This window comes from Salpingoeca rosetta, assembly GCF_000188695.1.
Source record: "Salpingoeca rosetta unplaced genomic scaffold supercont1.20, whole genome shotgun sequence".
Classification (NCBI taxonomy): domain Eukaryota; class Choanoflagellata; order Craspedida; family Salpingoecidae; genus Salpingoeca; species Salpingoeca rosetta.
Window position 1 is genome coordinate 1,164,068 of NW_004754914.1, and position 27,281 is coordinate 1,191,348.

A 27,281-nucleotide genomic window follows, 5' to 3' on the forward strand; every position below is an offset into this window, starting at 1 on the left:
GTACACGAGACAAAAGGAAACGCGATGCACACAGCATCTTGCCTTGCAGAAAAGCAATGGAACATTTCAAACACTTTTCTGTGCCGGGAAATTTCAAACTCGAGGGACGAGGATGGAGTGTCGTGCAGTGGTCGTGTTTTTGGACAAGCGAGGGCGGCAGAAGCGCAAGCTCTCGAGCACCAAGCAGGCCTTGCTGGACTTTGGAATGGATGAGGCAAAGATCCCAAGCATCATCATTCGCTATGAACATGTGCGTGTATGCGTGTATGCGTGTGTGCGTGTGTGCGTGTGTGCGTGTGTGCGTGCGTGTGTGCGTGTATGCGTGTGTTTGTGTGTTTGTGTGTTTGTGTGTGCGTGTGCTTGTGCTTGTGCTTGTGCGTGTGCGTGTGTGCGTGTGTGCGTGTATGCGTGTGTTTGTGTGTTTGTGTGTTTGTGTGTGCGTGTGTTTGTGTGTGCGTGTGTGCGTGTGTGTGTGCGTGTGTGCGTGTGTGCGTGCTGCTTGTTGTGTTGATGTTTGCCTTGGCAAGTCACGGGGCTAAAGTGAGTGTGGACACACGTGCACGCGACCCCATGCCCTTCTCACCTACGGTGCGGATCGGTGTGCTCGTTTTTGGCAGATGGAACAGGTGCTTACGATGCAAGGGCATGTGTCGCTGTTCGGCCCCGAAATCTCTGCTGGGAAAGCTACCATATCACTAAAGGAACAAGGAGTTCATGTGAACATCTCCAAGGCCGATCCAACACAACTGCGTCTCAGGCTTACGGCCCTAATGAAGCAGGTGTGGGGTTGGCCCCTGACACCACATCACATCGTCTCAGGCGACGACGAACACCACAGGCGGACGACAGCCCACACCCACACACACATACACACACACACACATACACACACACACGCACAGAGTATGCTTGTTGCTATGACTCACGTCGGTTGTCGTTGGCGTTGGGGCGTGTGTGATCATAGTTGCGGACATCTGTTGATCGACGGAAGCTCAACCAGGATGAAGAGCAGCCAACGAGCCTTCGCCTGGACCCTCGTATTCGTCGGCCTCTTGGTGCCATTCAGCTCAACCAACTCGAACCAAGGTGTGCATGTGTGCGTGTGTGTATGTGTAGGGGTGTGTGGGCGTGGACGTGTGTGTGTGCGTGTGTGCGAGTCTGAGTGTATGTGAGCATGTGCGTGTGTGCGAGTCTGAGTGTATGTGAGCATGTGCGTGCGAGTGTGTGTGTAGATGTACAGCCATTGGATGGACCACTACTATCACCACCGACACTAGCCGATACCAGCACCCTTGTTTCCACCACTAAATTGAGGTGGTTCAAACAACACTGTGTCTCATGTGCAATGTGTTGCCATCATGCCATGAGGGTAGCTCTCCGCCCAGGAAATCATGCAAGGTGCAGAGCCAAGCAGGAGGAAATCTAAAGCGGCCGTCCCGGGCACTGCGAGCCGTGGCCGAAGGCGGTGTTGTTGGCAATCCCGCCATTGACGCATCACTCACCCCAGAGCAGAAAGGTAATGGTTGGATCTGGCCGATGTATGGATTCCTCAGTTTCACACCACCCTCACTCTGGTCATGTACATCATCAAATCGGTACGCGTGCGTGCATGTGTATGTGTGCGTGTAAGCCTGTTTGTCAGTGATAGTGATATGTGTTCCCTTGCCGAGTTTTCACCATGCATACTGCAATTGATTATGTCGCGTCATGCAGATGTGTTGATGGCAGTTTTGTCGGGACGAAACGTGTTCTTCACAGGCAGCGCTGGCACAGGTGACATAACTCAACAGATCCCACATCATTGTGACTGCTTGCCATGGTTGTTTTGGTCGAGGTGAGGCGTGCAGTTACAGTTATGTACATGTGTATGTGTATGTGTGTGCGTGTGTGCATTCGGCTGTAGCAGTGGGCTGATGTATGTGTGTATGCGCGATGAATGCGTGCATCTGCTTGCTGTGCATCCCATCTGTGCACAGGCAAGTCTTACTTGATTGGCAAGATTATTGAGGCCTTGCCAAAGGCGACAACGGTTGTGACAGCAAGCACGGGCGTGGCTGCATGCGCAATCGGAGGCACGACGCTGCACGCCTTTGCTGGCGTTCAGGTGCGATATGTGTGAACGACGTGGATGTCACTTTGCATTTGAGCCGTCAACATTGCTGTGACATGCGCCCGGTGTTAGGTTTGTTACAGCTAGTGCAATCTCATTTGGCTCGTTGCACACTGTGGTGTGTGTGTGTGTGTGTGTGTGTGTGTGTGTGTGTGTGTGTGTGTGTGTGTGTGTGTGTGTGTGTGTGTGTGTGTGTGTGTTGCTTTGTTCAGGCGGGCTCGTCGCGGCTGCCGGTGAACACATCGGCGTGGACGACCGCCAAAGTTCTGTTGATTGATGAGGTGTCCATGATCGACGCGCCTTACTTTGACCAAGTACGCACAGGCGCTGTGGGGGAGCTGGTTGCGAGCCCTGTTGTCGATATCAGCACGCAATGGGGCGGAGTGCGCGTGCTAACGTGCGTGTCAAGAGTTCCTGCGCTGTGTGCAGGTACCATGCCGCTCTGCTAACATGCCAAGTTGTGATGTTATGATGTGCACCATCAGCTGGAGCAGACAGCACGGCGTGTGCGGCGGTGCAACAAGCCCTTTGGTGGACTGCAGCTCGTGCTTGTGGGCGATTTCCTGCAGCTTCCTCCTGTCACCAAACGCGGCGAGGAGACACAGTTCTGCTTTCAGGCCAAGTCGTGGGATGCGTGTGTGCACGAATGCTTTCATCTCTCGCAGGTGGGTTGATGGGTGTTGTCCTGAATGCTGCGTTGTGTGCTGCATGTATGTATGTGGTGATGCGAATGAGTGTGCGCATTCGAATGTGCGTGTGCGTGTGTTTATGGAAACAACTTCGACCATGTGCATTGGAATGTGTGCATGTGTTGGGGTGTGTTCGTTGTTGGATTACGCCGTGCAAGCAAAGTGCGTATGATATGTGCAGCGAATGCGTCGCGGCTCAACCTTGTGACGACATATGGCTTGCATTTGACAATCACTTGCCTTTGTGTTTGATGTGCAGGTTCATCGACAACGTGACCGCACGTTTGTGGACATTCTTCACCGCTGCCGTCTTGGCCAGTGCACACCATCTGACATCACGTACATTCAGCGCTCGGCCACGCACAGGCTGGATTCCAGCCACATTCGCGCAACACGGCTGTGCACCCACGTCAAGGAGGCAAAGGTGTGGCAATTCTGATGCGTGTGGCTTTTGTGTATGTGCATGTGTTTGTATGAGGTTGGGGGGTGTACGTACTTGGACGTGTTTGTACGTGTTTGTACGTGCTTGTTTGTGTGTTCGAGTGCGTGTGTGTGTGTGTGCAAGCACGAGTTGGCGTATTGGCTGTTACATGTGCACTGATGCTCACTACGATTTTACACTCGACGCAACCCTGTTACCTCTCCCACTGCCTGTTACCTCTCCCACTACAGCAAATCAATGAACAGCAGCTGTCCAAACTGTCTGGATCTTCAAAGCTGTTCACCCGATCAGACGCCTCACCTGGTTGGTATTCTTCGGTGGTACAGGGTGTGTGTGTGTGTGTGTGTGACAAGGAGTTTAGTGCCTTGAGTCTTGCACAAACAGGAGAGAGGATTCACGCTTGCACCCAGCCCTTGTGAACGGCTCTTCGTTTGTATGACGCACCGTCAGAGCGCGCGCACGCACGCATACACGTATGCACACATGCATGCACACACGAATGCGCGCACACACACATGTACTCACGCATGTACGCCACTTCATCGCGTTTCGTACCATCACGGTGTTGTTTCGCGCCATGTGCTTTTATGCCGTTCATTGCCGCGTAGACGTGAGCCGGTCGTCGCTCGCGTCACGAGTAGAGAAGGTGTTGGAACTGAAAGTTGGCGCTCAGGTCGGTAGAACACGTGTGTGTATGTATGCGTGTGAGTGTGTGTGTGTGAGTGTTTCTGTGTGTGTGAGTGTGAGTGTGTGTGTGTGTGTATTGTGCACTCTGTGAACAGCAGAAGCGAAAGCAAGATGCAGGACGCTCGGCTGATGGTGTATCGAGTCGGGCTACGCCCAAGACATTCGATGTGCATGATTTGATCGCACCTCGACAGGTCAAAGATGGTTTCGCCCCTCACCATTGCGCTCTTGTGGTTGTGTGTCAACGGCTGCAGGTGATGCTGTCTGCGAATGTGAATGTGTCTGCCGGTCTGGCCAATGGATCACGCGGTGTTGTCGTGAAATTCGACGCTGTTGGCTGGCCCGTCGTGGAGGTCAGTGTGATTGTGGGCGAACGTGTGTGCATACAACTCTGTGTGTCTTGTGTATAGTTGTGTGTCGCTGTATGCAGCTGTGTTTGTGCATATGCCGGTATCTGTGTGTGTGTGTCTGTGCATGCATGGAAGGATGCGTGTCAACTAAAGATTTTCTGTGTGTGTGTGTGTGTTCAAATGCACGTACGCGCGAGCGAGTACTTTGACTCCCGTAATTCACACCTGTGTTGCATCACGGCGATGGTGTCGTTGCGGTTAGTTTGCTAATGGACGCGAGGAGACGGTGCGAATGCACACGTGGCGAATCCGTACAGCAGCAGGACGCGTGATGGAGTGCAAACAGGTGCCGCTGCGCCTCGCCTGGGCCGTCTCCATCCACAAGTCACAAGGTGAACACGTGTGTGCGTGCATGTGTGTGCATGCGTGCGTGTGTGTGTGTGTGTGTGCGTGCGTGCGTGCGTCGTGGTGGTGATGATGATGATGGCGGTGGTGGTGATGATGTTGATGATGATGATGATGATGATGATGATTGTTCCGTTGGCACTGGTAAGGTTGCGATATGTGTGAAGACGCTGAACGCGCGTGCCATGCGAAACGAAATGGCTCACATGCACGCTTGCTTGTATCATACCGTCTGCCATCATTGTCACAGGAATGACACTCGATGCGTTGGAAGTTGACTTGAGCCGTGTGTTTGAGTGGGGGCAGGCGTATGTTGCACTTTCGCGTGCGCGCACGTACGAAGGTCTGTGCGTGAAGCGATTCAGTGCAAAGTCCATACGCGCGCATCCACGTGTGCTCGCATTCTACCGCAGCAAGTTCAACCTCTGTTGACGGAGTGCGCTGTGTTGTGTTGTGTTGTGTTGTGTGTGCATGTGTGGTTGTGTGGTCGCGGGTATGTGTGTTTGTGTGCGTGTTGTGTTTGATGCTGTTGTGTGTCTGATGCTGCGGCTGAAGTCATCGAGAAGCAAGTGTGGGGATTTATCATCAACGAATGGGGCCTCCTTGTTGCGTTATTTACATTCGATTTAATGTTCTTTGTTTTGCATATTTGATGGTGGGGCATTTCATGGCGATGGTGCAATGGCAGCAGCGCACAAGCAGGGGGGGGGGGGTAACAGCAGCACATGTACGTACATGAAGCATAAACAACAGGCACTTTCACAAGCACAGACAAACGAGACCAGAGGGGTTCCAGCAGCACAGCGCAGTCCACAGACAAGCAGGCACAAACGAGAGAGTGTGTGGTTGCGTGTATGCGCGCGTGTATGTGTGCAATGCGAGCGCTTCTGGGCTGATGATGGCGGTCACGCCTTGCTCATCTTCTCGTCCAAGAGCTCGTCCAGAATCTGCTGCTGCTCCTCCTCCGACAAGTCCTCCGCGATGTCAAGCATCTCCTCTGCGCGAGTGAGTGAGCGAGTGAGTGAGCGAGTGAGTGTGTCAGTGAGTGAGTGAGTTAGCGAGTGAGTGTGTGCGAGTGAGTGGCGTTGGCATGACAGTAGCTGCCCATCTCGTGTTGTGATTCAGAGTGCAAGTTCACATGAGCATGTGGCCGTGCCGTACCGATTGCTTCTTCGAGAATGTCATCCGGAACGCCGTCGTAAGAGCTGTAAAGGCGCAAACGCAACAGTTTCACACGCGCTTGTCAGCTTGCGAGCAGACACAGCATCGCAGAGCTTCGCAAGAGTAGCAGCTTGCCAAACATCAATCACACCGACGTCGTGACACAAATGGATAAACGAACGAACGAACAAACAAACAAAAGCAGCATTCATCCAACCCGAACACCCAAACAAACAAACCCACTCACTCAATCCATGACATCTGCTCCCCGAAACGTGGCTGCTGCTGCTGCTGCTGCTGCTGCTGTGGTGGTGGTGCTAGCTGCACCGGCGGCCCCGACGGAACATACTCGGGCGCACTCGCAGAGAGAACAGGCACCAGCGGTGTCGTGCTTGTCGTCACTGGAGCAGTGGTTGTAGTGGTTGTGGCGGGAGTGGTGGTGGTGGCAGGTGGGGGTGTGGTGTCTGCCTTCGTGGACGCTGGTGGCTGTTGCTCTTCCTTGGCGGGCGCGTCGGGCTTTGCGTCGCCTGGCGACTCCAGTTTGCCCTTGGAGACACAACAACGAGGGAGAAGATGAATTGTGTATGTGGCGTGCGTGTGCGTGCGTGAGTAGGAGTGAGTGAGTGAGTGAGTGTGTGTGTGTGTGTGTGTGTGTGTGTGTGTGTGTGTGTGTGTGTGTGTGTGTGTGAGTGTGTGTGGTATCAGCAGGAGCATGATGAAGAGGAGTGGGAGTGGTGACAATTGTGTTGGGGGTTTGGCATACACGGGAGGATGGCGAAGCATGCAAGTGTAGCGCTCGCGCATTCACACCGCATCAACAACCACGCATGCATGTGTTTGTGTGAGTGAGAGTTCATGTCACTTACGGCGAGGATTTGCTTCTTGAGCTCGAGCACATCACTGCCTTCCTCAAAGTCGAAATCGGCCTCGCTGCAAGTGCGGGGATTGGACAGTAGGTGTGTGTGTGTGTGTGTGTGTGTTTTGGGGAAGGGGGAACGGGTGAGATGGGCAGAAGTCACAGGCGAACACATGGGCATTTTCACACACAGGAACAGAGCACACACGCGCACACACACACACAGACAGACACACACACATACAGATATGAACGAACTTGATGAGAGCTGGCAGCTGCTGCAGTTGCTTCTTGTCCTCGTCTGCAAGGGACGCGTTGATGAGGACGTACATGAGGGCTTCACACGCCGTCGTCGGGTTGTCGGGGTACTGGTGGGTCGTGGGTTGCGCAGAAAAGTCATGAGTTGCACATAAAGGGGTGTGGTGCTTCTCGTGTCAACAAGGATAAGAAGACAGAGGCAGAGACACAGAGAGACGGACAGTGATAGGATGACAGGCACTCAGATGGAGGGTCACAGAGATAGTCACAACACACACACACACACAGTCACAAAACACACACACACACAGACACACAGACACACAGACACACACAAAACGCACGCACGCATCGTCACGTAAGGGAGCTTAGAGCTCGCAGGTGCAAAACAATGCCAGTCAAGCACCAGGCCCCTTGTTGCTACGTGCTGTGCACCCACCTTGCTCTTCATCATCTCCGTCAGGACGTGTGTCAGTGTATCCTTCGCCGGTGCATTCACCGTGGTGCCATCCTACAACACAGTAAAATCAAGTGAGCAGACACATGGATGTTAAGAAAGCAAACACAGAGCGGTATCATTTCGTCGACACATTCACGACACACAATAAAAAAAGCGTGAAAGTGTGCACACGTACACACACACACACACACACACACACACACACACACACACACACACACACAAACACACGCACACACACACACGCACACACACACACGCACACACAAGCACACAAACACACGTGCAAACACAAACACACACACACACGTACAAACACAAACAAGCACACAAACACACACACATACATACATACGCACCGACACAACGAGGCGAGCGAGAATGTTGGCGACTTGGTGCCAGTAGTCCTCTCGCTTCTGAAACACCTGTAACAGACGCAAAACGGACACACGGATAAGCGTGTGACGAATTGTGAGGGACGGCATGTGTCCTCGGGTTCATAGGCATGACAAACACGGTTCCTGCTGGTTGTTGTTTGCTTGTTTGCTTGCTTGCACACATGTTCATCTGCGGGAGCCGCTCAAGAGCAACGCACAGCTTGCAGTCGATGCAAGAGCGCCTTCCAGAAGACTTCGCTCTTCGACTGGTGAAACAGCTCCAGCGCAAGATCGCCAATGATCGCAGAGGGGATGCCGTCCACCAACGTGGCGTCCAGAATCTTGCTGATCACAATCTACAACCAACAAAGCGTGAATGCCTGGGGTGAGTGCGGTGGTGGTGGTGGTAGTGGTGCTAAGTGTCGAGGCACGCGACGCATGCAACGTCCGCGCGGCCATGCATGTCCACTGTTTACAGCGCACCTTGATATGCTGTGGGTTTCCCATTTCGATTTCCTTGAGGATGTTCTGTGCAACTTCCTTTTGAAACCCTGCTTGGACGCCGTTGATGACTGCGCCCAGCATGCCTCGCAGTTTCCCCATGGCATCGTCCTTTGGTGCACTCATATCGTCGTAGGTTGTGTGGTGGGTGTTGTGGGAGTTGTTGTGTCTGTCTCCTGTGGTTGCTTCGTTCTTCTGTGTTGTCGTCTGAGTGGTAAATGGTGGTTGCCTTTGCTTTTTTTTGTTTGGATTTTGGTGTGTGTCAGAAATGCTCAGTAGAATATTCATTGAAGAATTTGTGTAATTTTCAACACACCACACTGGCTTGGTGCGTAACCGTTGTTGCTTTTGACGAGGAAGACGACACACAATACGCTGCATACACAAACACAGACACACAGACACACATCGACACAATACACACACACTGCACATTGACACACACACAAACACACACACTGCACACACACACAGCACACTGCACACACACAGATACACTGCATAGGTAGACTCCCTCCCCAACCCGTTAGAGTGCGTCCCTGTCTTTGGTGGCGGGAAGGGAAGAATGGCGTCGCCGTTGCTGGTGGTCATCCTTGGCAGACCCCCACATGAGCAATCCCCCACCGTCATCGTGGGCCGCAAACACCCCGGCCATCGATCCGTCGCCGGCGTCAGCGTCGGCGTCGTCGACATCGTCAACATCACTGCCAACATGGCCACCATCATTGTCACCATCACCATCACCATCCCCATCCTCAACATCGTGGCTGTCACTGTCCTCACCCCGGGCATCCCCCTCGAAATCAAGATATTCGTCATCATCGCCGCCGTCGAAGCTGGCGTGCTGCTTGGTGCGCCGTTTCGTGGCAGTGGTGTGACGACGAGCGTCAGGGCCTTTGTTCTCACCGCTCTCTCCAGCAGCAACCGCACCGAGTGTCCTCCCGCCACCACCACCACCACTGCTGAAGTTGGACATGGTGGAGGCGCGGCCGTCATGCCAGTGCGTGTCATGTGTGGGTCGCACGGCGCTGGTGCTTGTGACTGAAGCCTTTGAGGCCTGCTGTTGGCGTTGGTGTTGTTGTGGCGGCTGTGGTGGCGGCACGTTCAACTTCGTCACCACGGTCGGGCGGCGTCCCCGTCTGCCCTGCACAGAGGCCGTCTTGCTACTCACAGACCCACTGCGCCCCTCCGTAGCCGCTGCCGCCAGCCACGACGGCTGCTGGTGCTGCTGTGAGCGGTGTGTAGGCGCGATGAATGGAGATGATGCACCAACAGCGTGTGCAGCACGCGACAGGGGGGCACTGCTGTTCCTGCTGCTGCCTTCCGCATCTTCGTCATCGTGCTCCGAGATGGTATCGTGCGTTGCAACCCACGTCTGCCCGCGCGTGCCCTAGTGATGGTGGAGGTGGTGATGGAAGGTGAGTGAGTGAGTGAGAGAGAGAGAGTGTGTGTGTGTGTGAGTGAGTGTGTGAGCGAGTGCGTGAGTGAGTGAGTGAGTGCGTGCGTGCGTGCGTGCGTGAGAGAGAGAGAGAGTGTGTGTGTGTGCGTGAGAGAGAGAGAGAGAGAGAGAGAGAGAGTGTGTGTGTGTGTGTGAGTCAGTGAGTGAGTTCCTTACGGTTGTGCGGCGTCGACTGGACGAGCGCCGGATGCGCTGGCGAAGTTCATGCAATCGCTGCAGCAGTAGCGGCACATTTGGCACGGCAACGGCGGGTGAGAATGAGAGAGCATGAGGGAGAATGAGAGAGAATGAGAGAACGCGAATGGCAGCCGGAGCGGACCGTGTTGATGGGAAACGGCAGCGCGCGACAAGCGTAAAATCCATCATCACAACAGCCGCGTACACACACACACACACACACACACACACACACACACACCACAACACAATCTAATACAACCAAACACAACACAATACAACACACCACACCACAACACAATACAAAGCAGACCAACCTCGACGGCGGTGCGCTCGAGCTCGCGGCGCATGTGCGGAAACGCCTCGAGGACCTCATCCAGGGCGCGGCGGCTGAGGACATACAGGCGGCACGGCGACACCGCAATCACGCTCGCCGCACGCTTCTGCAGCCGCAGCAGACCAAGCTCTAAAAGGGAGGGGGGTGAACGGGGGAGTGAGGAGGGGTTACATATGGTGGAACGCAGGAGGAAAGGAGGGGAAGCGTGGTGCATGTGTGTGCGTGAGTTGGTTGTGCCGACGTGAGATGGCGTTCGCAGAACAAGAGCACATTTATCGTGTTGCGAGAGCAGAAAATGGTGCAACTGCACACACACACACTCTCTCTCTCTCTCTCACACACACACGTGTCACCTCCAAAGAATGAGCCGTCGTGCAGGCGGGAGACAACATCGCCACCGGGAAGAACAACTTCAACCGTTCCATATTGCAGAAGGTACAGCTCGGACCCATACGTGCCAGCCCTGATGGTGGTGTTGGTGGTGATGATGCGAGGCGTGTGAAATGAAGGGCGCGTGTTGGCGTACAATGTGTGTGGCGCTGGTGTGTGGTGTTGGTGGCGACACATGTGCATGATGACGTACTTGATGATGACTTCGCTGGGCATGCTGACTTGGAACACCACCTGCACGTTGGAGGTACATGCAGACCATGAACAGAACAGCCCATGTCAGTGGCACTGGGAGAACGGGGGCGATGGGCAACGCGAAACACTTGCACGCATACACAGTCACACACAGACACACAGACACACACGGTCACACAAACACACACACAGACACACACGGTCACAGACACACACACACGGTCACACACACAGACACACGCACAGACACACACACAAAGCGTGCCTTTGTCGTGACTGCTTCGATAAGCTCTGGATCCGCATTGCGCAAGAATGGAAGTGACTGCACCAGGGGCTGGCAGTTGTGTTTCGTAATGTCCTGTGCATGTGTGTGCATGGAGGGCCATGGTGCGTGTTTGTGTGTGAGAGACAGAACGCGAGCGCACATGCGTGGCCAGGAACAGTGGACGCATGCTAGCGTGCACGTTTGCAACTACAAGGCAACACGGTCACGTGAATAACATGCACATCAGTAGTGTGCGAGTGTGGCTGTGAGCTCACGTTGTGAAGGCCGGGTGACAGCTCCTTGAGAATGTTTCGTTCGTCAAAGAACTTGTGTTGTGGCCACCTGAAATGGGGGAAGAGATGCGAGCGGCGCTGTGAGCAGACAGAGTGGCGTGCGTGCATGTGTGCGTGTGTGTGCGTATGTGTGCGTGGTTCGTTGGTGCTTCGCGTTGGAAGACACGATCCACGTGCATGTGAACAGCACGCTACGGCACCGTGCGCGTGAACACGAAACAGCACCTGTATTCGTAGTAGTCAAAGACGCGCTGGCGCAGGCTCGAGGGCACTTTCTGCGCCCGCAAATACTCAACAACCTCTTTCACCTGACAAGAGCGAGGAAGAGAGGGACGTCGAGGGGTTGGCACGAGAGCAAAACGACAACAAAGCATGGAGAGTACCCAAGCAAGAACAGGAGATACGCAGACACAGAAACATGCACACGCACACACACACACACACAGAGAAACACACGCACATGCACAGAAACACACACACACACATGCACAGAAACACACGCACATGCACAGAAAAACACATACGTACACACATTCCCACACCCACACATATAAACAAATACTCCCCCACCCCCCTTTCCCTTCCCCAAAGACGAACCTTTTCGTTGTAGTTTCTGCTAGCGCTGTCGACGCTGAGGGTGATGCTTGAGATCTGGCCGATGAAGACGGCGTAGAACGATGCGCCAATGACCATGCTGCCGATGGTGAGCCACACCTCCGACACGGACTGCGGCGGGAACTTGCCGTACCCGATGCACAGCATGTGGCTGAGGGCGTTGAAGAGCGCCCACGTGTACTGCGCGGAGACGGGCGCGTCCACCAGCCCGTTGATGGCGACCCACGACGATGGCGGGAAGTCGGCCAGCTGCACAGCGAGGAACTGCAGACAGCCGGACCAGTGGGCCATGAGTAGCATCATGGTGACCAGCTTCGACATGCGCAGCCACGCCGCGCTGAGGTTGAAGGTCTCCTCCCAGCGGCTGAAGAGGCGGAACATGCGGGTGACGCGCAGCAGCCGCAGCAGCGTGAGGAGGCGTGTCATGCGGAGGACCTTCAAGGCACGCGAGGCCTTGAGGTAGGACGGCGAGTCGTAGCGGTAATTGGCGGCGGCGGTGATGATGTAATCAAGCGGGAGGCTGGAGATGAGGTCGATTGCAAACCATCCGCGCAGGTAGTGCCTCACAATGGCGCGGTGGTCTGTGCGAGGGAATGGGGTGGATATGCGGAGGAGAAAAAGGTGCATGTGTGCGTATATGTGTGTGAGTGTGTGTCAGTGTGAGTGTGAGTGTGTGTGTGAGTGTGAGTGTGAGTGTGTGTGTGTGAGTTTCGTTTGATGGGTGCAAGTAGAGACAGGAAACGGAAAAGCAAAGGTTGGAGCAAACGGACACAACGTGCGCGAATGTACATTGCACGGACAGACAGACAGACAGACAGACAGACAGACAGACAGACAGACAGACAGGCAGGCAGACAAACAGACACACACACATACACACACACATGCACACACACACGTACATGCACAGACACACAGACACACCGAGAATGACTTCGTGAGGGGCGTCTTGTTTTGCAATGCCCGTGCGGAAGTTGACAAAGATGTCGAGGATGAAGATGGAATCGACAATGCAGCTGACGACGAACCACGCCGTACCCATGCCGTCACTGAAGAATGAAATGGCCACAGGAATCGACGTCACCGTGAAGGAGAGCAGCAACACCTGTTGCATGCGATGGCGGCGGTGGTGATGAGTGACGAGTGCGGCCATGTTGGCTCCTTTAATTTGTGGTTCCTTCGCCACCTTTTTACAAGAAAGCACACACACACACACAGACACAGACACACACACGCACATAAACGCACACACACGTAAACTCGCGCTCGTGCACACACACACACACACACACACACACACACACGTAAACTCGCGCTCGTGCACACACACACACACAAACACGCAACTCACCATGAGGACATCCCAGTACCAGCGAAATGTGCTGTAAGGGTGGATGACAAACTTGGGCAACTTTTGCTGCCGCGCAATCTCGCACGTCACGCCCTGCGCACTGCCATACATCTTGAGGGCAAACAGGTTTGTGGACGACACCTGGAAGATGGAGCCACGCACTTTCTCATCATCATCCTGCTACGTGTGCGGGTTGTTGTTGTTGTGAGAGTGGGGGGGGGGTAAGTTCGGGTGAGGGGAGAAGAAAGGGTGCTTCACGCAAGATGCAAGGGGGTCGAGCGAACGACCCACGAACACCCCTTGCACCGAATAAGGTGTTCGAAAGCAAACCAAACGAACACTCGCTCATACATATGCACACACACACACACACACACGCTCCTACGCACACACGCACACACAACACACACACACACCCTCACACGCGCTCCTACACGCACATACCGCGAGCACACACATGACAGCACAAGCACGTGACGTACAGGGCCGAGCTGGCTTGAGCGCTGGCTCTGCGTGCCGGCCGGTGGCGGTTGCTTGCCAGCTGGGATGCTGTCTGCCCTCTGTGGTGGCTGGGATGCTTGCTTGGTCGGCACTGATGGGGGTGGTGGAGGGGGTTCTGTGGGATGCACGCGAATATCGCCCACAGGGCGGATCCACGGCGCGCAACAACAGTCGCACCATACCTCCGGCTCCTCCATGGTTGGCGGTGCTCCGTTGTTGTCAACGCAGCCTGATGCGGTACAGCCAGGTGCATGGCCGTTGCGTCTCAGCCCAGGCGGGGGCATCTGATGTGGGGATCGAGGTGATGGAGGGCGAAGCAGCCCACCATTCGCGCTGCTGTGGTTGTTGTTGTTGTTGTTGTTGTTGTTGTTGTTGTTGTTGTTGTTGTTGTTGTTGTTGTCATGTAGACGTGTCGTTGGGGATGTCTGCCGCTTTGGTGCCGCTGACACGGGCCGCCGGGCCAATGTTTTGGTGGATGCATGTGTGGGCGTTGCAGAGGATGGGGGTTCCGTTGCCAGCTTCCCTTCAGAGAAGCTTGGTGAGCTGCCGACTCTCACCACCACGCTTGAACCAGCCTCTGAGCTGGCTGTTGAGCTGAGCGCTGCTGCGACATGGCCATCCATTGTCGCATGTAGCGGCTGTGCTCTGCCGTGCGGCGCTCTGCTGTCACCAGTTGGACAACGGGTGCTTGGTTCAGGCAAAGTAGACGCGTTGCTTGCTTGGCGTCACTGCTCACTGCGTCAAGTGCGTGCGTTGGTTGATTCCAAGGGAAACCAGCGCCCATCGTGTTGTTGGAAACGGCATGCTTGACTGCACTGTGTGCATGACTATCTCCCCAAGTGCTTGGTGTGGAATAGACTCGTTGTGTGCTGTGTGACATGAGATGAGACGCTCGACAACAAGCAAGATCGCAGTGCGGATCCACTGCAGCAGAAGAAGAAGAGTTTGAAACGGTGGCGGCAAAGTTACTATATTTTTGTATGTCGAGTGTCGTACAAACTCAACACGGTTGAAAACAGCGCGAATTATCGATAGAACTGATGTCAGTCTCCATTGATTCGGTGGTTTTTTTGCTGACTGAGATTTTTGCGTTCTTGCGCAATCAACGCTCTGCTGCTGCACGTCTGCAATCAGCGCTGTCCTTCCTTTGAGCTTGCGAAACCACACAAGCAAGCAAAGCTATTCGTTCTTGAAGAAGAAGAAGAACTGAGACAAACACAGAACAAACACACTGCGACTTGCTGCACTGCTGTTGGTGAGGTGTCGATGCGTGTGCTCGTGTGCTTGCGACCCACCTTGCTTCTAACCGGCTTGCTTGCTTGCTTGTCTGCTTCACGACCTTCCTGCTCTCGCCGCCAAAACACACACGTGTGCACTGGTGTGTGTGTGGCTCACTTTTGACCGGTGCTGCAACACCTCTGCTGCTGTTGGGCATAATTTGTTCGTTCGTTTGTTCACATCTTCGCAGGCGAAGGAAAGCAGCGACAAACAACGCCAGAGCTAGATCGTCACAGACAAGCCCAAAGGGAAGGATGCAGGCTGCCGTGCTTAGGCGGCAGGCCAGCCACGCTCGTCGATGGCTTGTGCCCATGATTGCTCAAACAAGGCACCTCCGAGTCCCAGGTGTCATGCTTTTCTGTGCGTGTGTGTGTGCGTGAGTGAGTGTGCGTGCGTGTGTGTGTGTGTGTGTGTGCGTGCGTGTGTGTGTGTGTGTTTGTGTGTGTGTGTGTGTGTGTCCGAGTGAGTGAGCGTGTTTGTGTCTGTGTGTGTGTGTCTGTGTGTCTGTGTGCGTGTGTGTGTGTGTTTGTGTCTGTGTGCGTGTGTGTGTGTGTTTGTGTCCTCCCCCTTTGTCATTCGTCCACATAAGCAAACACACAAGCAAACACTCACACAAACACACACACACTCTCACATATGCGCACATCAATGTACGCACGTTTTGCAGACTGGGTGGAGCCTTGCGACAAGTTCTTGTTCCGCCACATCGGGCCAGACCCCGCCGAGATCCAAACCATGCTCCGCACATGCTCCTTCGAGGTGTCGTGATTGCGGCTCTTTTCTTTTTGCTTTGTTTGTGCAATGCTTTGTTGGCACCAGTCGACGTCTGTCTCATCGCTTCACCGATGGGGTTGTGTGATGTGATGGTGTTGCTAGGATCTGGACGACATGATTGCCAAGGCCGTGCCCGAGGACATTCGCCTCCGCCGCACGCCACACCTTGACGAACCTCTGAGTGAGTTGTTTGGATGCTCTTGACAGTGAACGGGATCACGGCAAACGTTCAGTTGCAGACGTGCACACTCTACACGGCACGCGACACATGCACACTCACGCACACACCCAGAGACTCGCGCGCGCACACACACACATGTACTCACACACACACACACACACACTCTCTCTCTCACACACACACACACACTCACACACTTACACACACACACACGCACGCACACAGCGGAGAGCGAGGTGCTTGAGCGGCTGAAGCAGCTTGGGTCCCGCAACCAGGTGTTCCGCTCGTACATTGGCATGGGCTACTACGGCACCCTCACCCCGACAGCCATCAAGCGCAACGTGCTGGAGAACCCCGGCTGGTACACCCCATACACGCCGTACCAGGCGGAGATTGCACAGGGCCGCATGGAGAGCCTCCTCAACTTCCAGACCATGATCCAGGTCTGCTATCATCCTCGCTTTGTGGCGTGGCGTGCTGTCAAGTGTTGTGTTGTGTTCGGGTGGCGTTATGTTGTTGGGGCTTCGTGTTATGTTGTTGTGCTGTCATTTCGTGTGATCGTGCGTGCCTTGTGCCCTTTCGTTCGTGCGACTGTCCATACATGATTGTCCTTCCTCCACCCCCTTGTCCTCCTCCCACATACCTCAATGTGTCTTTGCGCTGTGTCACATTTTCTGCACGACCACCCTCACCTCATACAACCACCCCTCACCACCCCACCTGTACCTGTTGTTCGTCCGTGTGCAGGACCTGACAAGCCTTCCCATCGCCAACGCCTCTCTTCTCGACGAAGCAACTGCCGGCGCTGAAGCCCTCTCCATGTGCTTCTCCGCACACAACCAGTGCGTGTTGGCGGTTATTGCCATGTATTTCATGCCGTGTGGTTCACCTGATGCGTCGTTGTACGCCCGCCTGCATCCAACATGCGAGCAGGGTTTGTCGTTCAGAGCCGCCACGATTCTGCGTTGCGCATGCTCACCCCACATGTGTGTGCACGCATGACATGCCACAATGCCACGCTGCCACGCTGCGTCGCGCGTCATTGCAGCAAACGCAAGATGTTTCTGCTGGACAGCCGCTGCCATCCGCAGACGGAGGCCCTCGTCTACACCCGCGCAAAGTCAGTCACCTCACACACGCGCGCGCGCGCGTGTGTGTGTGCATGCGTGATATGTGTATGTGTGTATGTGTGCATGATATGGGTGTGTATGTGTGTGTGTGTGTGTATTGAATAGCATGACGTCTTGAGACACATTTAATCAAGTCATCCATTGTCACTCCCCACGTGGCTTCATCTTCCCAAACGAACCAGCCGATTCCACATGCCACCCCAACTCAACCCACACGCTTGTTGCTTGACTGCTCTGCAGGTACATTGGCGCGAAGGTGATCAAGCAATCGTGGGAGAACTTTGAGTTTACCTCCGACGTGTGCGGATGCCTCGTTCAGTACCCAGACACGCACGGTGAAATCCACAACATTGACGAGCTCGTTGCAAAAGCCCACGATGCTGGCGTGAGTCACCCTGCGCTCGCCTATGTGTGCATGCGCACATGGATTTATCTGCCAGTATCGTTCAAGGACCATCAAACACACCCAGCACACCCAACACAAGCGCCAACACTTTTTCCGACCTCACTCTTTGTTTTCAACCACACTTGTGCGTTCGCACGTCTGTTCTTATCTATTTCCCCCCTCTGACACACGCACACACACACTCTCTCTATCTCTGTCATACACACACTCACTCGCACACACACACTCGCACACATACATACACACACACGCACGCTGACTTCAAAACTGCCCCCCTCCTGTTGTCCACAGGCGCTGGTGGCGTGTGCCACGGATCTGCTTGCGCTGACGGTCATGCGGTCGCCCGGCGAATTCGGTGCCGATATCGCCGTCGGCAGCGCGCAGCGGTTTGGCGTGCCCCTCGGTCAGTCGTCTGTACCACCATGGTGGTGGTGGTGGTGGTGTGTGTGTGTGTGTGTGTGTGTGTGTGTGCCCAGCTTTGTGGACGTGTGCTCTCTCTCTCTCTCTGTGCCCAGCTTTGTGGACGTGTGCTCTGTGGGTGTCGTGTTGTGTCGCCACCAACCACACATGTCACGGCCTCACCCATGCGTGTGATGTGTCCTCCGTGTGCCCTGCAGGCTACGGTGGTCCGCACGCCGCGTTCATGTCGTGCACGGAGAAGCTCATTCGCCGCCTACCGGGCCGTCTGATCGGCGTTACCAGGGTGAGGCATCGCATGTCACGTCTTATACGTGTGCATGTTATGTGCATGTGTGCGTGCGTGCGTGTGTGTGCGTGCGTGTGTGTGTGCGCATATGTGAGCTTGAGGAGACCCCTTATCAGCGGCTGCTGCTTCATGCCTGGCTTCCAAATAGAAACTCACACACAAACACACATACAAACACACATTCACACGCCACATACCTGTTCGTTTGGTGTTATTAGGACACGCACGGCAACCGCGCGTACCGTTTGTCGCTGCAGACGCGCGAGAACCACATCCGTCGTGAGCGCGCCACCTCCAACATTTGCACCGCCCAGGCCCTCCTCGCTAACATGGCCGTACGCTTGCACACACACACAAACACACAAACACACACACACACACACACACACACACACACACCACACACACAACACATACAAGCATGTGCCTGGATGCTGTGCTTGCTTTCAGCACGTTTGTGATGCTCAATGAGCCAACACAATTCACTCACCGCCTCGCACATTGACATGCTTTGCCGTCGGTGGTGGTGGTGGTGGTGGTGGTGGTGGTGTGTGTGTGTGTGTGTGTGTACGTGAAATCAGGCCATGTACGCTGTGTTCCACGGCCCGCAGGGACTGAAGAACATTGCAAACCGCGTCCACTACATGACATCCGCCCTCGCAGATTGTACGGTGTTTCCCCCTCCCCATCGGCTGTCTTGACTCCTGTGGGGTTTTGGAATGATACAGCGCATTTTCACATGCACGCTGAACTCACCATGAACACACACACACACACACGCACACACATATACACACATACATACATACACACACACACGATGCAGCGATTGCGGACTGCGGGCATGCTGTGAACAACGACTACTTCTTCGACACCATCAAAGTCACGCCCGTTGGCCTCACCCAGGACCACATCATGAGCAGGGTGTGTGCAGGCAGAACAAGGAGAAAGTGAAAGAGGAGAGAACAGTGGCGGTGGTGCCAACAAGGCCCGTGCACCTGTTTTTGTTCGTGCATTCGCACTCACGCAATCGCTCGCACCCTCTCACTCACATGCACACACACATGCACGCTGCTCATACACACGCACATGCACGCTGCTCATGTCCCACGCATGAACAGGCGCACAACCTTGGGATCAACCTGCGCCAGTATGACGACGGCGATGTCGGCATCAGCCTTGACGAGACCGTCACCACCAGCGATTTGCGTGATGTCATGTCCATCTTCACCGAGTCCGGCATCATGGTACGCACGCGCGCGCTCACACGGCCTGTTTGTGTGTGGTTGTGGCTGTTGATATTGTGTGTGTGTGTGTATACTGTCAGCTGCAACCTTTTCCCCAGGCCCACCCTCACGCTGATGCCACACACACACACACACACACACACACACACACACACACACACACACACACACACACACACACACACACACACACACACGCGCGCGCGCGCGCGCGCGCGCTCACTCTCACGCTGCCTCTCTCTCTCTCGCTCTGTGTGTACACAGGAGGACGAGGATGCAAATGCACGGCTGTCCAATCTGCCACGTCGCCGTCTTGGAGAACTGGAACGCACGTCCTCCTTCCTCACCCACCCGATCTTCAACAAGTACCACAGCGAGACGGAGCTCATGCGCTACTGCAAGCACCTCGAGGTAACGCAACAGCTGCTGCCGTGTTTCATTCGTGGTGACCGTGGAGATGGAGGTGACTGCAGTGTTTTTGCCCGTATGTTTGGTATGCGTGCTTTTGTTTGCCCAAGATGCTTCGTTTCACTTGCGTCACAACCGCACTCGCTTGATCGACGTTGCTACCATGGTGAGTCTGCAACCTCACACGCCCTCCACATGTTTCCCCTTTACTCTGCGCCCTCAAACGCAATAGAACAAGGACATCTCGTTGGTGCACTCCATGATTCCGCTTGGGTCGTGCACGATGAAGCTCAACGCCGCCACAGAGATGCAGCCTGTGACCTGGCCCGAGTTTGCAAACATCCATCCGTTTGCGCCCCCGAGCCAGGCGCAGGGGTTCATTGAGCTCTTTGAGGAACTCGCAAGGTGCGCGCGCGCGTGTCTGTTTGTGTCCGTGTCTGTGTGTGTGTGTCGATCTGTCCGTCTGTCTGTCTGTCTGTCTGTCTGTCTGTTTCCTTGCGTGCTTGCTTACGTGCGTGCATGTGTGCGCGCCGTTGTTTTTCTTGCGTATATACTTGCCTGTATGTGTGACGCTGCGTGGTGTGTTGTCGCCGACCTGGTTGCATCATGCCAACTCACCTCGACCACCCATCTCTGTGTTTGCGTGTGCCCCCATGCAGGGACCTGTGTGCAGTTACCGGCTACGATGCTGTCTCGCTGCAGCCCAACAGCGGTGCACAGGGCGAGATTGCCGGCATGCTCGCTATTCGCGGCTACCTTGAGAGCAAGTGCGTCCTCTTCATTCACCCCTCCTGTTTCGTCTCCCCTTCCCCTTCCGCCCCTCGTCTGTCGTTGACGTCTTGAGGCTCATGCATTCATGGCGGCTTCCTTAAACCCGAGCACGTGCTGTTCCCTTCGTATTGTAATCGTGATCGCCAGCATGCGCGGGCCAACTCACCACCACCACCACCCACCGCCGCCACTCACCCGTGTACATGTGCGTGTGAATGTGTGCATGATAGGGGCGAGGGCCACCGTGACGTGTGCTTGATTCCAGAGTCTGCTCACGGCACCAACCCCGCAACCGCCACCATGTGCGGTATGTACAGTCGTCCCACACGCTGGCGTGGTCGCTGGCATACATACCCGTTTGTCTCTGTTCGGTTAACTTGCGTTGCTTTGTTTGATTTGTGTTGTGATTTCCCATTTCGTGCGTTTGCTTGTTCCCTCTTTCTCCACTCCCATCTTCCATTATGCACAGCACTCACCAAAAATGCTCTTTCCGCTGTCACGGTTTTCTGTTTGGATGTGTATGCACTGCCAGGCATGCGCGTGGCCAAGGTGCGGGTGACCAAGCAGGGTGACATTGACATGGATCACCTGCGCGAGCAGTGCGAGAAACACAAGAACAACCTCGCAGCCATCATGGTGTGTGTGTGTGTGTGTGTGTGTGTGTGTGTGTGTGTGTGTGTGTGTGTGTGTGGTGTGTGTGTGTGGTGTGTGTGTGTGTGTGTGTGTGTGTGTGTGTGTGTGTTACACATGTGTGTGTTTTGTTGTGACTGCGCTTGTTTGCCACCCACGCCTTTTTTTCATCGCGCAGCTGACCCACTCCTGTGCTCAACACCATGTCAATTGCCTGCATGCATTTGTAGATCACGTACCCGAGCACATATGGCGTTTTTGACGAGTCTGTGCGCGAGATTTGCGAGACGGTGCACGGTTACGGCGCACAGGTGTATCTCGATGGCGCGAACATGAACGCGCAGATGATGCTGTGCCGCCCTGGTGACTACGGCTCAGACGTGTCCCACCTCAACCTCCACAAGACCTTCTGCATCCCCCACGGCGGTGGCGGTCCCGGCATGGGCCCAATTGGCGTCAAGGTGTGAGGGCACGTGCACGCACGCGTGTGTTTCATGTGTGCGTGTTTCATGTGTGTGTGCGTGTTTCATGTAAGCGTGTTTGCTTGCTCACTCTGTCCGTCCGCCTTCGTGCGTCTGTTTGTCGCTCTCTGACTATGGTGTTTCACATGTTCTCTGTCGTGCATGCTCACATGCCTGCCTTCCTGGTCCATTGCTACCAATATGGCAGTCCCACCTCGCTCCTTTCCTCCCTGGCCACGTCATGACAGCTGAAGGTACGCTTTGCACGTGTGTGCCTGTTGCTGCCCTTCGCGTGATGATTTGTGCATCTGCGCACCTTAATCTTGTTCTTTTTCTTGTTGTTCTCGTTGACCGCCTTGTGCTTGTCCTTTGTGTGCCTTGCTGCTTCTTCGAGTCACCATCAATTCCAACTGTGCCCCGTTTGAATGTGTTCTCACACAACAACAACTTCTCACAACAACAGGACACAAGTTCCGCCAGGTGTCAGCCAGTCCTTACGGCTCCAGTCTCATCATGCCCATTTCCTGGTGCGTGCATGTGTTCCTTTGAGCATGTTTGTTGCGTGTGACCACTGCATATGCTGTCTGTCTGTCTGCCTGCCTGCCTGTTTGTCTGGCTGGCTGTCCGTCTGTCCGTGTGTTACTCCCTCACACACACACACACACGCGCGCGCAAAAACACACACGCAAACACACACACACACGCGCGCGCGCGCGCAAACACACACACACATTGCAAACACATGCACACACCCACATACACATGATGTGTGATCCTCTTCACGGGCCAGGTCCTACATCCGGATGATGGGTGCTGAGGGTCTTCGCATGAGCAGCGCCGTTGCCATTCTCAATGCAAACTACATGGCCCACCGCCTCAAGGACTACTATGAAGTCGCCTTCAGGTGCTGCTCTATTGCGTGCGTGCATGCACGGGTTGGCGTGAAACTTGTCACGCGAATATGTGTTTGTGTGCTTATCACGTGAGTATTTGCATGTGTTCGTGTGCATTCATGTTTTGCTGTCTCTTGTGCGTGTTGCTCACCACCCATTCCCATTACCTCTTCCCCCTCGGTGTCTGCCAACAGGGGCAAGCGCGGCTGCGTTGCACACGAATTCATCGTCAGTTTCGCCCCGTTCAAGAAGTACGGCATCACCTGCACCGACGTCGCAAAGCGCCTTCAGGTCTGTTCATGCTTGCTTGGTTGTTGCTTCTTGCTTGGCTGCTCGTCGGCTCGTTCGTGTGTCTGATTCTTTGGGTATTGTCTGCTTGCGTACTTGGTCAACACGAGCGTGGCTGCGTATGCGTGTATCAATCAATCTGTTTCATTCAAAGCCTTCAAATCGCCCTCTCAACAACAATTCACCACACACACACACACACACACACACACACACACACACACACACACACACACACACACACACACACACACACACACTCGCGTGTCTTGCATGCATCAGGACTATGGCTTCCACAGCCCAACGGTGTCGTGGCCGGTGCCGGATTCCCTCATGATTGAGCCGACGGAGAGCGAGAGCAAGGACGAGCTCGACCGCTACGTCGATGCTCTCATTCAGTGAGTTCTCATGGCCAGCATCATCACCATTCATACATGTGCCTTGAGTGTGCCATTGCGTTGATGCGTTGATATCGTGCCACCTTTGCTTGTTGTTGTTTACAGTCACGTGCACATGGTGCCCCTTTGCGTTGTTGCTTTGAACACCACTTCATGTTTCACGCTCGAACTTGCCCCCTGAACACCATCCACCACCAATCACCACCACCCGTCACCTGTGCACTCCAGAATCCGCCACGAGATCCAGGAGGTGATGGACGGGAAGTACCCGCAGGACGACAACGTCATTGTCAACGCGCCACACCCGCAAACGGTACGCACATGTGCATGATGCTGGTGTTTGCCTCCAGCTCACTTTGGTGTGACGTTGACACCCGGATCTCACGTTGGCATCGGCATGTGTCTGTGTGCAGTTTGTGCTGGCTGAAGAGTGGACGCGGCCGTACTCGCGGGAGAAGGCCGCGTACCCCGTGGCGTTCCTGAAGGAAGGCAAGACGTGGCCGGGCTGCGGCCGTGTTGACGACGCGTTTGGTACGTTGGAGAGGGGGGGGGATGGAGGGGAAGTGACGGTGACAAGAGACAGACAGAGGAGGGGTGACGGGCAAGAGGCAGAGGCAGAGGCAGAGGCACACACACAGAGATGTCAACACATGCACACGCATGCTACACATGCGCACACACATACGTGCACACACATACATGCACACATGCACGTATGTACACAGACACGTGAAGACACACACAAATGCGCACATACATTCATGCACACAAACACTCGTCCTTACCCTGGAATGATTTGCCTCCCCTGTCCGCCCCCCCCCCCCCATTTTTTTCTTGCAGGCGACAAGAACCTCATGTGCTCGTGCCCTCCGATGGATTCGTACGACGCGTAGCAGCCCAACACACGCGCCCATGTGTGTGTTTGTGCAGTGTGTAGTTTGTCCTGACTCGTGTGTGTAGGTCTGCATTGCCGGCATTACCTCATGCATCACAAGCTTGACCACACCTGCACACATCCACGCTGTTGATTCAAGATTCGTTTCCTCTCCCCCTCCCTTCTCTCTGGTGTTGTTCGCTTTCTTCCCCTCTTTTTCCCCCTCGTCTGCTTTCTGCAACTCGGCAGCGACTGCTTGTGTGTTTTCTTGGTCCTGACTGGTTTCTTGTGCAGTGTTATTGTGCTGTTTCCACATTCCGTTCTCGCTCGAATCAACAGGCCAACAGCACTTGTAGTCACACATGAGGATAGTGTGTTTCGTAACGCGAGGGATAGTAGGGAACGCGCGGAAAGGGAGGTGTAACGGTTGTCGAATAAATGTGGCTGCTTGGCATTGCGTGGGTGCGACACACACACACACACACACACACACACACACACACACACACACACACACACACACACACACACACACACACACACACACACACACACACCTGCACAGAAAAATGTACGCACGCAATCAACACCAGCGGTCATGCCGGCCGACCTACTGCGTCCCCAAGCGAGAAGAGCAGTTGCGAGAAGTAATTTCCCGCGTTCGTGACAGACGGCCTCATAATGGCCCTGATGCCATCATGCAAAGCTGCGGATGACAACGGCGATGATGATGACGCTGGTGATGGTTGGTGGTTTGCCGAGCCCGCCCTGTCAGGTGACGGCGATGACGAGAGCGCGGCGTGCTGCCTCCGCCGTCGCATCCAGCCGCCAGGATGGCTGAACTGCTTCGTGGTGTCGTACACGGCCTGCACCAGCGTGCGCATGAGGGGCACCTGTTCGAGTGCAGTCGTGATTGCGTCGCGGTACTGCGATCGGTGCGCGTGTGCGTGAAGAAGCACGCGCGCCTCTGTGCTGTTGCCGTTGACACTCCAGAGCGCAATGGCGTGGTTGATGCTTGCAAGCTCGTCAAACTGGGCGTGTTCCCCCAATTGCGCAATCACAGCCAGCGCCTCCCTGTCTGCGCCCAGCACGGCCAGTGCCTGGAAGGCAAGGGCGGTTGGCTGGAGACACGTGGTGCGGTGTATCAGCACTTGCAGCACAGCATCCTTGACGGGCTTTCGATGAAGGCGACAGCGGCGCGCGAGGTACGCGTGCATGCGATTGAGGCTGCGAGGACAAGTGGTGAAACAAAGCAGCAGCAGCAAGCAAGCAAGCAAGCAAGCAAGCAAGCAAGCAAGCAAGCAAGCAAGCAAGCAAGCAAGGCAGTTCATAAGGGGCTGAACGTGACGGTGAACAGCTATTTGCATGCGCGAACAGCCATTGCATCCGGCCGTCACAGCCTGGAGTACACACACACACACATACACACACACACACACACAGACACACACAGACACACACACACACACACAGACACGCACGCACGCACATACAGACACACACGCACATACAGACACACACACAGACACACACACACGCACACACACACACACACACACACACACACACAAGAGTACAAGACGTACAGCGGGAAGGAGGCGGTGTTGAGCTCGGCAAGCAAGGCGTCGAGATGCTCTGGAAGCTGCTGGTCAAGCAGTCCAATTGCACGCGACCACGTGGTAATGAGAACGTTGGCGTTGATGTCGACCACCGCCGTCTCCGTCGGCACGCGGTAATGTATGAGCGCGGGCGTGCATGCGTTCAGCGTCAGCGCGGCGCTCTCGTCGGAGAGGGCCTGAGCACCACACGTCACTCGTGCACACAGGTCCTGGATATAGACAACATGCTCCTCAATGGGGCTGCCAGGCGGCTCCGTCAGCAGCAGCAGCTCCAACTTGCGGTGGGATCGCATGTCCCTGCAGCACAACACGCAAGTGTGTGCATATGTGTGTGTGCATGTGTGTGTGTGTGTGCATATGTGTGTGTGTGTGTGTTAGCTGCGACAACACGCAGTCTGCCTCACTGCCTCCCCTCAAACCCCTAAAACGCTAACGCTTACATTGGCTCTGCTAACGCTTGAGCCAGCTGCAGCTCGCCTGCATGTGACCCTCGCTCCATTAACCTTGACCTGATGCCAAGAGCAGCAAACAAGCGTGTGTGCATGTGTGTCCACGTGCATGTGTGCATGTGCATGTGTGTGTGTGTGTGTGTGATTTGAGGTGCTCAACCGTCAGCGGCACAGCATGGAAGGACGGCGCCAAGTCACATCACGTCATGGTCAAACACACAAGTGCTCACACACACACACATATACACATGCACACACACATGCACACACACACACGCACACACGCACGTACACACAAAGCTCGCACGCACACGCACACATGGGGCACATCTGCATGTGACACAACGTACACGAGTGTGAAGGTGTCCATGTCCTGTCGTCTTCGCAGGTGATTCAGGAACTGTGTGATGGCCCACGGGTAGGACGCCATGAGCTTGACAAATGTGTTGGAGTTCAGGCTGGAGTAGAGCCACTTCACAATCTGCACGCAAATGGCAGGGTGCCGCAGCTTGCAGGCCTCCTCCAACATGGCGCGTTTCGCGTGCATGGATCGCGGCTGCATGGTGACGCGCGGCGGATCCGCAACGAGAATGGCTCGGACATGCTCCTTGCACGACGTCGCTTCGGCGTAAAACTCTGGCGGTAATGGCCGGGCCACTTCGACAAACCCTTCTCGCCCATCGTTCTCATCGTCATCATCATCATCATCATTGTCGTTGTCGTTGTTGTCCGTGTCCTGCTTTCGTTGCTCTCGCTGCAATCGACGATCAAACCTGCGCAGGCCATCCTCGATGTCTGCAAGCCCATCCAACTGCACGCGGTCTGGTCGCCGCACACGCGCGTAGACCTGGTGCTGCTTTGGTGTACCAAAGGCGTCCGCGTTCCCCAA

General features: G+C 55.0%; 5 protein-coding genes across 5 annotated transcripts in view; 2 read left to right on the forward strand and 3 right to left on the reverse strand.

The window, feature by feature from the left end:
* Positions 1-85: 85 nt before the first annotated feature.
* On the forward strand, positions 86-5,386 carry PTSG_07735 (uncharacterized protein). The gene is made up of 14 exons (XM_004991479.1): positions 86-250; positions 618-779; positions 965-1,086; positions 1,374-1,516; positions 1,714-1,773; positions 1,977-2,104; positions 2,323-2,424; positions 2,596-2,775; positions 3,059-3,223; positions 3,472-3,544; positions 3,850-3,914; positions 4,183-4,281; positions 4,541-4,670; positions 4,934-5,386. Exons 1-14 carry the CDS (start codon positions 113-115, stop codon positions 5,113-5,115), a joined length of 1,749 nt encoding a protein of 582 aa, XP_004991536.1. The 5' UTR covers positions 86-112; the 3' UTR covers positions 5,116-5,386.
* On the reverse strand, positions 5,286-8,508 carry PTSG_07736 (uncharacterized protein). The gene is made up of 9 exons (XM_004991480.1): positions 8,279-8,508; positions 8,014-8,151; positions 7,778-7,843; positions 7,398-7,469; positions 6,959-7,068; positions 6,711-6,774; positions 6,092-6,390; positions 5,845-5,888; positions 5,286-5,680 (listed from the first exon to the last, which is right to left on the reverse strand). Exons 1-9 carry the CDS (start codon positions 8,420-8,422, stop codon positions 5,589-5,591), a joined length of 1,029 nt encoding a protein of 342 aa, XP_004991537.1. The 5' UTR covers positions 8,423-8,508; the 3' UTR covers positions 5,286-5,588.
* Positions 8,509-8,571: 63 nt separating this feature from the next.
* PTSG_07737 (hyperpolarization-activated ion channel protein) lies at positions 8,572-14,244 on the reverse strand. The gene is made up of 13 exons (XM_004991481.1): positions 14,062-14,244; positions 13,861-13,887; positions 13,379-13,555; positions 12,952-13,132; positions 12,010-12,608; positions 11,638-11,720; positions 11,395-11,461; positions 11,120-11,212; positions 10,853-10,893; positions 10,623-10,732; positions 10,250-10,398; positions 9,912-9,968; positions 8,572-9,686 (listed from the first exon to the last, which is right to left on the reverse strand). The coding sequence occupies exons 1-13, from the start codon at positions 14,161-14,163 to the stop codon at positions 8,823-8,825; spliced, it is 2,550 nt and encodes an 849-aa protein (XP_004991538.1). The 5' UTR covers positions 14,164-14,244; the 3' UTR covers positions 8,572-8,822.
* Positions 14,245-15,192: 948 nt separating this feature from the next.
* Positions 15,193-24,673, forward strand: PTSG_07738 (glycine decarboxylase multi-enzyme complex P subunit). The gene is made up of 27 exons (XM_004991482.1): positions 15,193-15,502; positions 15,825-15,916; positions 16,034-16,112; positions 16,338-16,555; positions 16,860-16,954; positions 17,161-17,232; positions 17,483-17,627; positions 17,940-18,051; positions 18,266-18,351; positions 18,573-18,689; positions 18,936-19,020; positions 19,181-19,278; positions 19,476-19,601; positions 19,866-20,012; positions 20,242-20,414; positions 20,669-20,776; positions 21,011-21,087; positions 21,313-21,416; positions 21,641-21,871; positions 22,080-22,125; positions 22,335-22,398; positions 22,662-22,775; positions 22,959-23,055; positions 23,335-23,450; positions 23,679-23,763; positions 23,864-23,981; positions 24,291-24,673. Exons 1-27 carry the CDS (start codon positions 15,412-15,414, stop codon positions 24,341-24,343), a joined length of 2,949 nt encoding a protein of 982 aa, XP_004991539.1. The 5' UTR covers positions 15,193-15,411; the 3' UTR covers positions 24,344-24,673.
* A 247-nt stretch (positions 24,674-24,920) lies between these two features.
* PTSG_07739 (uncharacterized protein) overlaps positions 24,921-27,281 on the reverse strand; it is a gene marked incomplete at both ends in the record, with an annotated part of 2,373 nt that continues 12 nt past the window's right edge. The window contains 4 exons of the mRNA XM_004991483.1: positions 24,921-25,551; positions 25,911-26,240; positions 26,384-26,452; positions 26,743-27,281. The exon at positions 26,743-27,281 is cut by the window's right edge and continues 12 nt beyond it. Coding sequence (XP_004991540.1) covers positions 24,921-25,551; positions 25,911-26,240; positions 26,384-26,452; positions 26,743-27,281 — 1,569 coding nt within the window. The remainder of the gene's footprint in view (positions 25,552-25,910; positions 26,241-26,383; positions 26,453-26,742) is intronic.